At 28.4% G+C, this 15,566-nt stretch overlaps 1 protein-coding gene across 1 annotated transcript; it reads right to left on the reverse strand.

Annotated features, from left to right (window-relative positions):
• Positions 1–9,015: 9,015 nt before the first annotated feature.
• Positions 9,016–15,482, reverse strand: Phum_PHUM515400 (uncharacterized protein; the record flags this gene model as incomplete). The annotated part of the gene is made up of 16 exons (XM_002431160.1): positions 9,016–9,206; positions 9,425–10,135; positions 10,220–10,382; positions 10,461–11,728; positions 11,816–12,117; positions 12,200–12,359; positions 12,453–12,639; positions 12,727–12,860; positions 12,942–13,042; positions 13,127–13,719; positions 13,784–13,975; positions 14,118–14,275; positions 14,356–14,582; positions 14,669–14,799; positions 15,051–15,238; positions 15,344–15,482. The coding sequence occupies 16 exons, from the start codon at positions 15,480–15,482 to the stop codon at positions 9,016–9,018; spliced, it is 4,845 nt and encodes a 1,614-aa protein (XP_002431205.1).
• Between the last annotated feature and the right edge of the window lie 84 nt (positions 15,483–15,566).

Genomic DNA, 15,566 nt, shown 5'->3' on the forward strand with positions numbered 1-15,566 from the left:
TAAAGAGAGAGAGAGAGAGAGAGAGAGAGAGAGAAAGAAGAAGAAAAACATCTCAAAAGTATATAATAATAATAATAATAATTCGGCAAAGAATTATAAAAAAGTAAACCGTAAAAAATATGGCATGAAATCCAATCGGAAACATCTGCCCTGGAAAATTTTACGTGGAAAAACATTCCACAAAGGGGTAGATCAAACACACAAACAAATAAAAAAAATTTTTTTTTTTTTTGAAAAATTACCGATTTCAGAAAACCGGATGTAATGAAAAAAAAAAAAATAACGAAACCAAATCATTATTATTATTATTATTATTATTAATTAAATTAATTATTCGATTTAGAAAATACGCACGCAATTTTTACTTTTTTTTTTCTTCGAAAAATATTAAAAAAAAAAAAAAAAATGAAAACGTTTTGGAAAATCAAGTTTCTGAAAGTTATTATTATTATTATTTTTCATAAGGATACGACAAAAAAAAGTAAGTAATAATAATAATAATGATAATAAATTGAATAACTCGAAAAACGTTTTAGAATCGATTAATCAACTCATAATAAACAAAAACGTTTTACTTTTTTTTTTTTCAATTTCAGAAAAGAAAAGTAAAAAAAAAATGCCTTAACGAAAGAAAAACAAACAACAAACAAACCGACCGTAAGTTAATTTCAAACGATTTGGAAAAAATGTTTTTTTTTTTTAATTATTATTATTATTATTTTTTATTTATTTATTTATTTATTGGTTTAAACCGAAATATATACATTTTTTTTTTTTTTTTTTTTTTGCAAAATGTCGACAAATTTTTTTCGACAAAAAAAAAAAATTACGGTTAACAATAACGGTTTGTTTTAACGAAAAAAAAAAAAAAAAAAACCCCGACCGAATATCATCGTCCTTATTAAAAACAAACGCATTCCGTAATAATAATAATAATGATAATAATAATAATAATAATAATACACGAATTCATTCAAAGTAAGCCAAAGGATGTTTGTTTGTATGACTTTGACGAAACGAAAAGTTTTTTTTTTTTTTTTTTTATTTAAATTACGTAGCGATCCATCGTTTGTTTTGAATGAAAAAGTAAATGAGTTTGTCGACGTTTATGACACGCACGCGTTATGCGTGCGTGCGTGCGTACGTACGTACGTACACGCATTTCGAGAAAATTCTATTTAATAAAAAAAATAATAATAATTATTTTCCCAAATCGTGGTTGATTGACCGATTGTGATTGAATTTTCTCTCTTTTTTTTTGTATTAATGTCGTAATAGTAGTCGTAATAATAATGATAATAATAATAATAATAATAATAATAATAATAATAATAATAAATATTATCGACACGTACGATTAAATGACGACGTATTATTTACTTTAAAAAAAAAAAAAATTTTCCAAATAAATATCATGCGCCCGCCTGGAGGATATATTGACTCAATTTGGGAAATGATTATTATTGTTTCACCTCCATCTTTTCCCTCTCTCTCTCTCTCTCTTCATTCATTTCATTATTATTATTATTATTATTATTATTAAAAATTAACATAATTCTTCGTTTATTGATTGCGAATTACTTCATTCAAAAAAACATTTTGTTAATGCCAAATAACCATTAACGGTAAAACCCTTGTCTTGATTATTTATTTGAATTAATAATAATAATAATTATTATTATTATTTTTATTACGTTTACGAGTTTTAATTTTTTTTTTTTTTTCGATTTCGTTTATTACACGATCGTGATTTGAAATTTTTTAATTTTTTTTTTCAATAGATACCTGATCGTAATGAATAATAATAATAACAATAATAATAATAATAATAATAATAATAAACGACAGAATTTAAATTTTAAATCGCACCACGCGCGCAAATTATTTTGTTTAAACAAAAAGTTTTAAAAGTTTTCGTAAGTATTAATTTACAAAAAAAAAAAAAAAAAGTTTAAAAATTCGCTGAAAACTTTAAAAGTACGCAATAATAATGATAATAATAATAATAATAATAATAATAATAATAATTTCATTTCACGACGCATTCCAAAACCGTAAAAGACATGAACGAAACTCACATCGAGTTGAGAATATTAATTTTTTTTTATATCGAAAACAAAAACCGAATAATAATAATAATAATAATAATAATAATAATAATAAATTATGATAATAATGATAATTATAAAAAAGGCTATTCAAATTTTTAGTTTGTGTACAAAACGAATTAAGAAAATTTGTGAATATTTTATTATTTACCTTTGAAAATTTTAATTAACTCCCACCAAGGTAATGAAAATTGCTTAAACAATCCTTTTTTCTTTTTTCTATTTGTACAATTCGATAAAGTATAGGGAAACCTGTCCCCCCACTTCTTTTTTCTTCTTCGAATCCCTCATTTTCCTTAAACCACGGAGTTACCTTAAAATATAAAAGAGAACATTTTTGTAAAAATAATAAAAATTTTCAAATAAATAATAATGATAAAAATTTAATTTTTAATAATGTTTTATTTTACGTTAGAAATATTATTATTATTATTATTATTATTATTATTCGTTCAGGAAATCAGTATCACAACACCGGAAACAGTTGTCGTTGAGCCAATGTATAAAACGTATAAAAATGAGATGCACTAATTTAAAAAAAAGAAAAATTCATCTTTTCTAGACTACTTCCTTAATTTCATTTTTAAACTTCCGGTTTAAAAATAATAATAATCGAAATGAATCAAATTTTTTTTTAAATTTCGGGGGGAGGGGAAAACAAAACAAATTTTCCCGCTTTTTTTCTATCCAGTCGAATTTTCCAATTAAAAAAACAAGAAAAAAAAAATTACTGACGTCAAACAAATTCAAAACGACCGTAAAAATTTTACAAAAACGATTAATTATATAATAAAAATTTATCCGATCAGAATCTATTAAATGTTAACAAACATGCAAACAAACATGCAAACATGCAAACAAACAAACAAACAAACGAAAACCACAACAGCATTAATTATAAATTTTTTAAACGAATTCTTTCAATTCATGATTTAACTTCTGTTTTTTTTTCCCATTTATATCAACAAATGTTTGTTTTTATCATTCGAATTATTATCATTATTATTATTATTAGTTTTACTATTATTATTATTATTAGTTTTATTAATATTAAACAACGACATGTAAAACGCGATTGAAATCATTATAAGTAACATGTAGTTAAAAAATATGTGAAATGAATAATAAAATCAAAACATCGTGAACATGAAATTTAATATTTTGCATATAGAACGTGTGAACGTTAATAATAATAATAATAATAAATTAATTAAAAATAATAATAATATTGATTATTATGACGATGATGATGATCATAAACAACGAGAGAAATATTAATGGCAAAAAATATTAAATTCCATTTTTGGGAGAGTCCAAAGAATTTTTTTATATAGTCCTCCATTTTGTTTTTTTTTTTTTTTTAAATAAATATACTCACGAATTATGTATGAATAAATAAATAAATAAACTATTTGATTATTAATGAAACAACTAAAATAAAAAATAAAACATTAATAAATTTTGCATATGAGCATATATATGAATTTTTTTTCTTTTCTATACTCCTCTCCCATTTGTTTCTGTTTTTTTTTTGATTTATTCTTAAAAATTTACATTCAATCACTTTTATCATCATCATTATCATCATCATCATTATTATTATTATTATTTAAATAAAAAACCTTGATATGAGATTAATAAAATTTTAATGCGTTAATTGAATCGTTCGAAATGGTTAAAAAAAAAAAAAAAAAATTTTAATGTGTTGTAATCAATTGATAATAAATGACATCGACCGTTATAATTATTATTATTATTATTATTATTATTAATTTTTTTTTTTTCATCGTTTTGCCAGGATGTCCAACTTAACATATTTTAATTTTTATGCGTAATAAAAAAATCGTTAATTCTATCGTCACATTAAAAAAATTTTTATTATTTTATTTTTATAATCGTCGCATTTAAATTTTTATATATAACGAACGTGTCATCGTCACCGTTCACGAATAATAAAATAATAATAATAATTTTTTTCAACGTTAATTACGGGTAATTAATTTTATTATTATTATTATTTTATGAAAGGTTTAATAAAACCATATGATATTTTAATAAATAGAAAAAACTCCAAAAGCCTGTAATAAATAAATTAATAATAATAATAAACAAACGATTAAATTTTTTTTTTTTAAAATCATTTCACGAACGATTTATAAACGCAAAAAAATATTAACGATAGCAAAACAATAAATAATAATAATAATAATAATAATAATAATGGAAAAAAAAATTTTTAAATAATTATATAGAAAGTGAATTTAAAAAAAAAAAATTTGGCGGGAGTTTTAAACTTTAAATTTTAAATAAATGATGGTAAAGAATTGATTTTCTGTTAAAAAATTTGAAATTTCATTCGAATAATAATAATAATAATGCATGAATGATAGTTTTTTTTTTTTTAAACAATAATGATTAATAATTTAAAATGTTTAAACGAAAAAAAAAAACAAGTCTTTATAATCGTACCACATTATACCTGGTTAAACTTGTTAAATTTTTTTTTTTTTTTTTGGTTAAACACATTTAAAACATGAAAATCTTTGAATTTGATCATAACATAATCGATAAATGAGACAAGTTAAAAAATAATGTGTTAAAATAAATTTAATTTTTTTTTTTTTTAAATTCTTTTCATTGGGTCACACACACACAAACTCCCATGTTTGTGAGAGTTTATAAAGTAATGCATAATAAAATGTCATTCGACTCTCAAACATTTTCAAATTTTTTTCCTATGTCGAGAAATAAAAAATTAATAATTAATAATAAAGTAATGCATATATATGAACTTACTGTTATTATCACAAAATAATAATTTATTGTCTGCCATTATCTTTTTTTTTTTTTTTTGGAAAATGACACATTTTCCCACTTTTAGTTTGTTAGTTTTGTTAGTCGATACAAGTTTTCCTTTTTTTTTGTGGTGTTATCTGTTAAACATAGATATATTTTTTGTTAATATTAAAAACATTAATTATGTCACATGCTAAAACTTACCATTACTACCATTAATCATATAAATTTATTATTATTAATGATTGTCATATAATAAGGTCACAAAATCAAGGTTATTATCAAACATAAATAACAATTGAATCAAAAATTTTAATATATATATATAAAAATATAACAAACCTTTTAGAATTAAGAAGATTTTTGGCATTGTAAAAATGTACATGCATGATTATGTTAAGGAAATTTTTTTGTAATGAGAAGTTTATGTGATTGTTAAAACATTTATGCTTCATTTCATGGATTATTTTCTTAAACACACCACCAAACAAACAATAAACCAATTATTGATGTTTAATTTCATTTCAAAATTGAATTGCTTTAAGTTGTTTTATCTAAAATCACAAATTCAGACATTATAAAGATTCCTCACATTTTAAATGTAATAAAAATGTATAAAAAATTATAATACTTTTCACGTATAATTAATAATAATAACATTTAAATCAAAAATAAAACGATTTAATTATAAATTTTACCGTCATTTTCGATGAAATTCAAATGATAAAATCAAAAAAAAGAAAAAATTTTTGAAACAAAAGAACGCTTTCAAAATGGATTCGAACGAAAAAAAGATGACGTTTCAATTTTGGCGGATGTTTAACGGTCATTTTAATTGTCAGCAAAATTTCTTATCGTGAACATTTTTTTTAAAAAAAAATTCCATTCTGAGATTATAATATGCCTTTATCATATCATTTAATAAATATAATTACGTATTTTTTACATACTTGATTAACTATTTTAATAACGGTCGTTTTCTTTCTTGGAAAGTCTTCCATTAAAAATTTTTTTTTTGCCTGATTCGACATAAAAAATTTTTCCCTCGTGAAAAGAAATTTATGGGATTAATTGTAAAACATATTCGTCGAAAAGAAAGAAATAAAAGAAAAACACGATTTATTATTTTAAAAAAAAAGTAATATCGAATCAAAATGGCAGCACATTTATAAAAAATAAATTTTTTTTTTTTAATATAAATCCGCCTGTGGAATTACAAAGAACAAACCGACGCGCTTGTTAAAACCGGAAACGGATGTTACGCACATGAATATTAATAAAATTTTTTTTTTTTTTTTTATTACATGACCAATACAGTAGCCAACCTAAATTTGAAATGTTTGACGTCGTTGCCAACGTCAATAAAACAAACAAACAACAAAACGATTCAATATAATCATCATTTTTCCTTTTTTTATTGTCGGTAATGTTTTAATAATTTTTTAAATTTTATTATGAAATTAAAATAAATATTAATCTTTTTTATTTCTTTTTTGTTTTTTTATTATCACCAAACGATGAAATCGTTAACGGGAAGACATTTATTATTTTCCATCGTTTCGAGTATCAAACTTTTGCCGCCATATTGGAAACAACGATTCGCGGAATTTTGCAATGAAAAAAAACAACAGAGAAAAATTTAAAAATTTTCGCCTTCTAAACTCTATACGTTATTTAAATTCATAAATATTTTGACCGACGAAATATTAATAATAATAAAAGATGAGAAGGCGCCTTAATGCAAAAACCCGGAAATTGTGTATTTAAAATATTAATAAGTATTCATACCATATATGAAATTATATTTTTTAATAAGGCAAATGGTTAACCACACAGAATGGGATTGTAGTTGTGTTGTTTAAAACAACAACAACAAACAAACAAACAAATATATATATATACAATCAATCTAATAAAAATGTACGTTAATTATTGTTCTATTTGAAAACATTTTTAAGTTTTTTTTTTTTTAATTAAAGTTTGATTTTTAGGTAAAGTCATTGAAGAAGAAACCACTTGAATTTAATTAAGAGAAAATAAAAAGAAGAAGGAACACATTGAAAAAAAATTAAATCAATCAACCAAACAAGTTAACCAACAACCCTCAGGGAAAAAAAAAACAAAAACAACAACTAATTTAAAATGTTTTTCATTCTATTTAAAAAAAAAAAAAAACGAATTGATGTCTAATTAGTTTAATTTCAAACACCCACGCATAATTTTTAAATTATTTTTTTTTAAAAAAAAGGGTAAAAAAAAGAATTTGTTGTAAAAAAAGACAAAAACCGTTAGATTTTAGAGGTACATAAAAATGTTACAGAAAAAGAAAATTATTGGGTTGAAAATAGGAAAACGTTAGATTCGAACGAGTCGAATTCGTTTATTTAACAAGAAAAAATCATAAATTTTCGCCAAAAAAAAAAAAAAATGGCAGAAGAAAGAAAGAATATTAATGACACCTGGTGAAAAATAACAAATTATGTGTGATTTACAAAAAAAAAAAAAGAAAAGAAAAACTGATCTAGTAGAATATGTAATACCTTAAACCAGACACGCACACGCACACGCACACCACACGACATCAATTAGATAAATAACAGGAAAAAAAAAAATTTTAAATAAAAAGGAATTCATAAGCCATTCATCCGCATAAATCCTTTTTTAAGATGTCTTGACGCGCACGAGTTAATATGGGTTATGTATTAATAGACGAAAGAAACGGGGAAAAAGATTGTCACGTGACACCAAATTTTAAATATATATATATATAAATAATTATTTGAAGGGGGGGAAGGATGGATGCTGCTCCATCATTTTGAATCAATTTGCCAAAGAATCTTTTGGTCCATTTCTCTTTTTACATTTTTAACAATTTTTTTTTTTTTTTTCAAACTTCCGGGATTTATTTTGTAATAATAATAATAATAATACATTACCGAGCACGTGTCTTCTTTTTTTTTTTTTTGTAAAAAATATTATTTTTGTTTGTGTTTTAAAAAAAAAAAAAAATAAACGCGATTCGAATTAAAAATTTATTTTTATTTTTACCTTGTTTTTTTCCTTTTCCCCTCTCCTCCTCTTCCTTCCGGTTGTCACTTCATTCGTTTTATTATCATTTTAACCGGGATCGTAACGGATAAAAAACTTCAAATATGAAATTTCGAACGAATTCAATGGCGGTTACACTTGGCAATGGCGGTTACACTTTTTCATTGTTTTTTATATTAAATCGAACGCTTCCTCCCTTTTTACCCGTTCAATATGAACATATAAATATATTTAAACGTTTCGAATAAAAACTTTCGGTAAATAAAACGAAATTTTCGAATTAAATCGTTATTTATTTCTTCCCTTTTCGAATCGCGTACCATGCAAAATTTTCAAGGACTACCAGAAGACGTTTACGATAAATCGATTCCCGCCACTTTCGATAATTCATCGATATTGATGATACACCCGCAAAAGGAAATAACGGAGGCTTTGAAATGATGAAAAAGTAGGCGGAGGAAGAGGACGAGGAGGAGGAGGAGGGGGAAGGGGAAGGGGAAGGGAAAACGAAAAACCGTTAAAATTTAAAAAAAATTAATTTCATTTCTTTTTTTTTTTTAAAACATTTTTTTTTTCTTTTATTATTATCATTACATTTTTTTTTTTCTTCTCTTTTTAAATTTTTTTTTTTAAATTTTTTTTGTAACGGTTGTTGACAGTTCGGTACACTTAATTCTATACAAGTGATTCACTTATCTTACAATAATCATTATTATTATTATTAACATTTAAAAAATAAAAAATATGATAAAACGTTTACAATAATTAAAAGGTATAAAAAAAAAAAAAAAAAAAAAAAACGAAAAGCCTCATTTAAAAAAAAAAATAAATTAAATAAGAGCAGAAGCCGCAAAAAAAAAAAAAAAAAAATCTTCCTACTTTTTGTTTTATTAAGAACCGTCACCGCCACCATCTTTTGTTCCTTTCTGACCTGTTAAAAAAAAATGGCGGATCAGACAACGAATCGGGGGTGCGTGCGTGCGGGTGTGTCACGTGACTTTTATACACCTCTTTCTCGCGAACTTAAATGATTTAGACACTTACCTCTGCTTGTGTGATTAATTCAACTGCATCCGATTTCCGACGATTTCTTTTTGAGTACGATATCCTTTATGTTGAGATTAACCTTGACCTTGTTTTTCCTTTCCGGGGGAATCGACTGGAAACAAAACCTTTTGAAAGCTTCCAATTCTCTTTCGTCGTCGTCAATGTCACCGTTCTCCAAATCGATGTCTTTGGGTTGGAAAACACTTTCTGCAAATCACATCGTCTATGTTACTTGTACATTTTTCAACGCCTGAAAACACAACAGGCTGCCGACAACACATGAAATCTAATTATCCCGAAAAAAAACCGTCGTTTCCCTTCTTTCGAAAGGTTTGTCGTCTGTTGCCTCCCCCCACCTTTTACCCTTTTCGATCCTTTTGGGTTCAAATCGAAAAAAAAAAAAAAAAAAAAAACGTAAGGCTTACCGACGGGTTCAACCTCTTTTTCATCACCGGTTTTTCCCTTCTTCTTCTTCTTCTTTTTCTTCTTTTTCGACGACGTCGTCTGGCAATTTTGCGATGAGGACGACAATGACGTGAGAGATTGTTGGCTAAGCAAATCTTTGACGATTATGTTACTGTTGTTGCCGTTGCCATTGCCGCTATTATTGCTAATGTTGCTACTGTTGCTACTGCTGCTGCTGCTGCTGCTGCTGTTGCTGCTGCTGCTGCTATTGCTCCCCCCTCCCTTTATGTTGAGATTTTTCATTTGACGCGTCAATCTATCATCCGGATCGTGAGATGAGAGTTTAAGGTTTTCCATTTTGTCATTTATCCTCGTGACTTCGTCTGTGAATAAACCCGCGTTTCCGTATCCGTTCATTCCCAATTTGTAAGCTTGACTGTTTTGATAGGCTTGTATGTTCATGGCTTGCTGCAAAGCCGGACTCCGAATCGTCACCATGTTATTGCTCGTTTTTATAATGGTTGCTTGTTGATTCTCTAAATTCGGCAACACCGACATGGCTCCCTTATTGAGGGCCGATATATTTTTAGGCACTTTCACGCCGAACCTGGACTGATTTATGGCGGTCATGCTCATGGCGGGAGCTATGTTTTCCACCTGCTGTTTATTTTTCTTTTTTTTCTTTTTAGAACTTGTCGTCACGTTCATCGATGCTGCCAATTGGGAATTTTCTACAAAAAAAAAAAAAAAAATTTCATTTCAGACGTTTGAACCTCGCGCGCACGATTCGGTATGAGAAACCCCTCATCAATCACCTTTTATGACATCCTTGAGACGTCCCGTATCCACGACTATAACATTTCCGGGAGGAGGATTGGGTTTCAATATCGGAGTCGACATAACGATGGGCGGGGCTGGTTTCGGAACTTGACTAGGTTGCACCGGAGGTTTAACTGGCTTCGCCATGGGTCCTTCAATCTGAACAGAGAGAAAAAATTAAAAAACAAACAAACAAACAAACAAACAAACCGACGCCTCGTGTCGTCGTCGTCCTACCTTCGTGATTGTTATACCCGGCGGAAGCCTTAAATTTTCCAAATTGATTTCTTCCTTGGGGGGCGGAGAGGGAGCTATGCTACTTAAAACTTCGCTCAACCTGTAACTCGGAGTGTTTATTATTACTTTTCCCTTATCGTATTTTTCCGTCGAACCCCTCCAATTGATTTCAACGTCTTGCAATGAACCTTTCAATACATTTTTACTTTTGTCGTCACACCTTTCCCCCGCGTCCTGTGCTCGACATATTTCCAAATTTGGAAGCCTTTCCTTGTTTTGCAATTTTTGCAGTATCGTCATGTTGTTTTTATCGTTGCTTTGAACGGTTCCCGAATTACACGATTTGTTATTTATGAGTTGCGACGTCATTTTCTCAACGGATTGCACGGATTCCTTTTTTTGTTTTTTCCCTTGCTTATCATTTCCATTATTATTATTATTATTATTATTATTACTGGCTATGCTACTCTGAACCTTTTCCTTTTTACCATTTTGATTTTGATTACTGTTACTTTTTGAATTTTTACTATTATCACTGTTATTATTATTATTTGACATTTCTTTTTGGGAATTCCCCGAATTTGATTTCTTAGATGTGTTACTCTGAACGTTGCTGTTGTTGTTGTTGTTGTTTTTCACATTCGTGCTGCTGTTGCTACTGTTCTTACTCGTTTTGCTGTTATCGTTATTGTTAGTTTTATTATTACTACCATTAACAACTTTATTATTATTATTATTATTTTGTACATTCTTTTTCCCTGCGACGACATCATTTTTATTTCTCTGCTTATTTCCCGAGTCTTTGCTGCTTTTGTCGTCGTTTTGATTTTGACTTTTCACACCGGAAACGTTTTTCTGACCGCTTCCTTTTGAATTTAATACTGTGGTAGAATTACTCGAACCGTTCAATTGATTTCCAGTCGTTAATTTTTGACAATTTTTAGAATTGTCGGTTGTACTCGTATTTTTGACGTTTGAATTTTTAACCGCGTCTACGCCGATTTTCGACGACTGTTTGATTTTGCTGTTGGAAACCAATGTTTCCTCCCCCGGATTTTGCTTTTTCAAATTCGTTTCCTTTTTATTTTTAACCGATTCCACGCTCATCTCTTTACCCTTTTTTTTCTTGCCGTTGTTGCCAATTACCGGAGATTGTTCGAACAACACGGGAACGTCGTCATTCTCTTCGTAAACATCCGATTCTTGTTTCCCCTTCTTTTTTTTCTTTTTCTTAGACGTTTCATTTATTTCCGGTTTTTCTGGTTGCACTGAAAAACAATTTTTACTTAATTAATATGAATTCAATAAAAGTATCTATCATTTAAACATATAAATGCGTGGATATTACTCATTACCGGCTTCGCTTCCATTTTTCAACATGAATAAAACTTTATCTTTATCCGGAGTCGATCCTTTTAAGGTTATTGTCACGGTTGGCTCCGCACTGAAAGGAGACATGACTCTTCTTATTGTAACCATTTTCGGCACTGCGTTCGGATCTGATTTCTCTACTAAACTTTTCAAACCGGATAAATTTAACGTTTGAGGCTGCGACTGTGGGGGCAGGCATTGTTCCTGTTCCTGTTGCTGGTGTTGCTGCCGTTGCAATTGCTGTTGCTGTTTTGTCGGCGGAAGATTTTGCTTAGAATTTTGAGATCTTGAAAAAAAAAAAAAAAAAGAGTAATAATTGTAAATTTTAAAAAAAGCTAGTATGGTATCCCAAGTTTTGGTATTCCAACCTTTTTTTCTCGGCTTCTTCTTCTTTTAATTTTTCCTTTTGCTTCTTCTGCTTTTGCTTCGCTTTTTTGACTGCTTTTTTAGAATCTTTTGTTTTTTCTTTTTTTCCACCCTCTATGTACTTAAGCAGAGAATCTAAATCTAAATTTCCTTTGTACGAATCTTCATTTCAAAAAAAAAAAAAAAAAAATTATGTATTCATTTGATTTTTATATACATATATACCTTTTTTTTTTTTTTTTTCAAACGATATACCTTGATTTAATATTGAATTATTTTGAGATTTCGAATAATTTCCCCCAACCTTTTGAGGATTCGGTTGGGAAACTTGTTCGGAAGGAGCCGCCGCCGTTTTGCATTTGGCTGATTTTTTCATGTTCAGTCGCATTCGAAGTCTTTCTCTCATCTCTTGATAATTTCTACTGACAGGTGCGACCGAAGGCTGCGTTACAACCAGAATATATTATTTTCCATCACATCGATTGAGAAAGTAACATTACAAAACACTTTTAATCATTCTTCGACTTACCACTCCGTGTCCGAATACTTCACAGTAACAACAATCGCAATGCCTCGGATCTTTTTGCGTTGAGACATACGTCGAATTTGATCCCTCGGAACATGAATCTTCGTGACTGGACAAATCTTCTACTTCCGATCCTTCTGCGAAGAACATTTATATCCATTAAGAAAATTTATCGAAAAAATAAATGAATAAAATAAATAAATAAATAAAAATCTCACTTTTATTAGTGGCAGTTTTTTTAATACTTTCTTGAGACTTTGATTTGGTGCACAAATGCGGCTTTGGAGTTCTCACATTACGTTCGTCCTTACCGACGCACCTGAAAGATATAAAAACAAGGTATTTTCCTAACGTCTGACGTGGTGAATTTTCCGACGTCTTTTTTCAACGACTGGTTTAATACCTCGTGGGAGTTCTCGTGCTCGAATTGGATGATAATCCCAATCGCGGGGGCGGCGATGGATTCTTATCCGCCCCTTTGCTATTGCATCCTGGCATTTTTAAACAATTCGTCCCATGTTTCAAACAGCATTTCCCACAAATGCCCGAGATTACGCAACCGTTTCCTTTAGAATTCCCTTGAGTTTTCCCTTGACCGTTTTCTAACGCATGCTTTTCCAACTTTGTATTTTTTTCTTTTGAAATCGCTTCCTTACCATCCGCAACATCCGATTTCTTTCCCTCGTGTTTAAAATTGTTTTCTTTATTTTTCTCACCGTGAACATCTTGGAAAATTTCATTCGGACAAATCGAGTCAGTTGATTTGGAGAAGGCGATGGGTAACTGAGATTTATCAACGGGAAAATTATTATCCATTTTAGGAGTACTTTCGTTGGGAGTGGTTGATGCAGGTTTAAAAGGCGATTTCGAAAGACCTTCTTGAACGGGAGGAGGAGGGGGAGGCGGAGAAGCTGACGGTTGAGATGCGGCGGCGGCGGCGGCCGCGCAACTATCTAATACTTCTTCTGACAATTGATTTTTCACCGAATTGTTTACCTATAAATAAAATAGAATTGTATTTTTTTGTTTTTTTAATGACACTCGACAAACAAAATCTTACTAATGATGATTGACTGTCAATTCCCATCGAATTGGACTGGATATGTACATTGTAGAGGGGAGGATAAAAAAAATCTGCATTTTTCGGAAGGCTACCATAAACATTTGGTATATTTTTGGCTTCTGAAGTTGTCCCATGAATATGCGGGTACAGTCGAAATCCTTCTCCGTGTAGGTTATTTTTAGATCTTGTCTGATCGAAGGCCAAAGAACAGTCCATTAAATCGGACTAAAATTTATAATGAATAATTAATTTTTTTTTCAACTCTGTAATTAATATCATTTTTCATAAATTTAATGCCAAAAACAAAAAAAAAAAAAAAAGAAAAATTTACTGGCGGCATGGTGCAAGCATGGCATTCACAAGATTGTGCCTCTTCTCTATCATCATCTCCATTTTTAATATCTGATATATTTTGTTTTATAGGAGACCGAGATCGAGACCTGGATGGAGTGTTATTCCCTAAAGGCGATTCTATACCCAACAATATATCTAAAATTTAATTTTATAATTACTTTTTCATAAAACATAATAATAATAATACTAATTAATATAAAAAAAAAAAATGTAACCTTCGCAAGATATCATGTGAGTAACGGTACAATCGTTGCAAGGACAACCTCGCCTTGTCATACAGTTAGGACAATACTGTATAGCACCGTTTGGTGTTAAATTTGTATGATTTTTCTCATGAGCCTCTTCTAAATTATCATCCGAAGTGCATAATTTATTTGAAAAAAAATCTTTCATCGCATCTATGAGATTGTTTAATTTTTCATTTTCTTTCGATTTTAAATTTCTGAAATGAATATTTATTATCGATTATTTTATAACTGACAATTTTAAAAACAATTCATTTGACACATTTTGATCGAAAACCCATACCTGTATTCCTGAATTAAAGGTTCAACGTTTTTCCACATTGTACCTATAAGAGTCATCTCTCTGTCCAATGCTAAATATTGATGAACTAATTCGTGATAAATATCATCTTTAAATGGCAACATTTTACGCAGCTGCAAATAAATGAAAAAAAAAAAAAGTAACATACAGAAAAATAATAAAATGCTACATGTATTCCAGATGTGATTAAAAGACATATTAATTTTTTTTAATATTCTTTCTAATTATGTTTCACATTAATTTGAAAAAAGAAAAAATTTTTTTTTAGCAACAGCCTTGAATTAAATGAGCCATAATATTTTATCTTTTTTTTTTTTTTTTTAAATTAATTAAGGTTAGGAATGTAAAAATGTATTTATTTTACCTGTTCGATAAATCTCACTAAATTTTGTTGTACATCAAAGTGATTATATACCAATGAGCGATAGAGTTGCTTATTAAGAACTTCCCAAGTCAAACCAAACCTTTGAAGTTGAGGTCCCAAAAGGTTGTCAATTGTTGGCGATAATTGTAAGGCAGATGTTAATAGTTTGACGTATTCAGCAATCAAACCTAAAATGAATTAAACAATTCAAATATTAATATGTACTGACTTAATTATAAAATTATGAGAAGTTTTTTAAAAGGTTCAATACCTTTTATAAATAATTATCATACCTGTTATGAATTCTTCAGCCAATGCTGGATTATTTTCATCTTTTAATAGGTTTAACTGTCGAATACGAGACTCGAGAACCATTGAACAAAGTTCATCTTCAATTCTTATAAAAAGTTGATAAGGATCACAAAGTTTCATACTAAAAAAAAAAACAAATTTTTTTTTCTTTTCTAAAATTAAATTTATGTATGACATAATTAATGTCAAATTTTGTAACGATTA

Source organism: Pediculus humanus, genomic scaffold (genome assembly GCF_000006295.1).
Source record: "Pediculus humanus corporis 1103172108281 genomic scaffold, whole genome shotgun sequence".
Taxonomy (NCBI): domain Eukaryota; kingdom Metazoa; phylum Arthropoda; class Insecta; order Psocodea; family Pediculidae; genus Pediculus; species Pediculus humanus.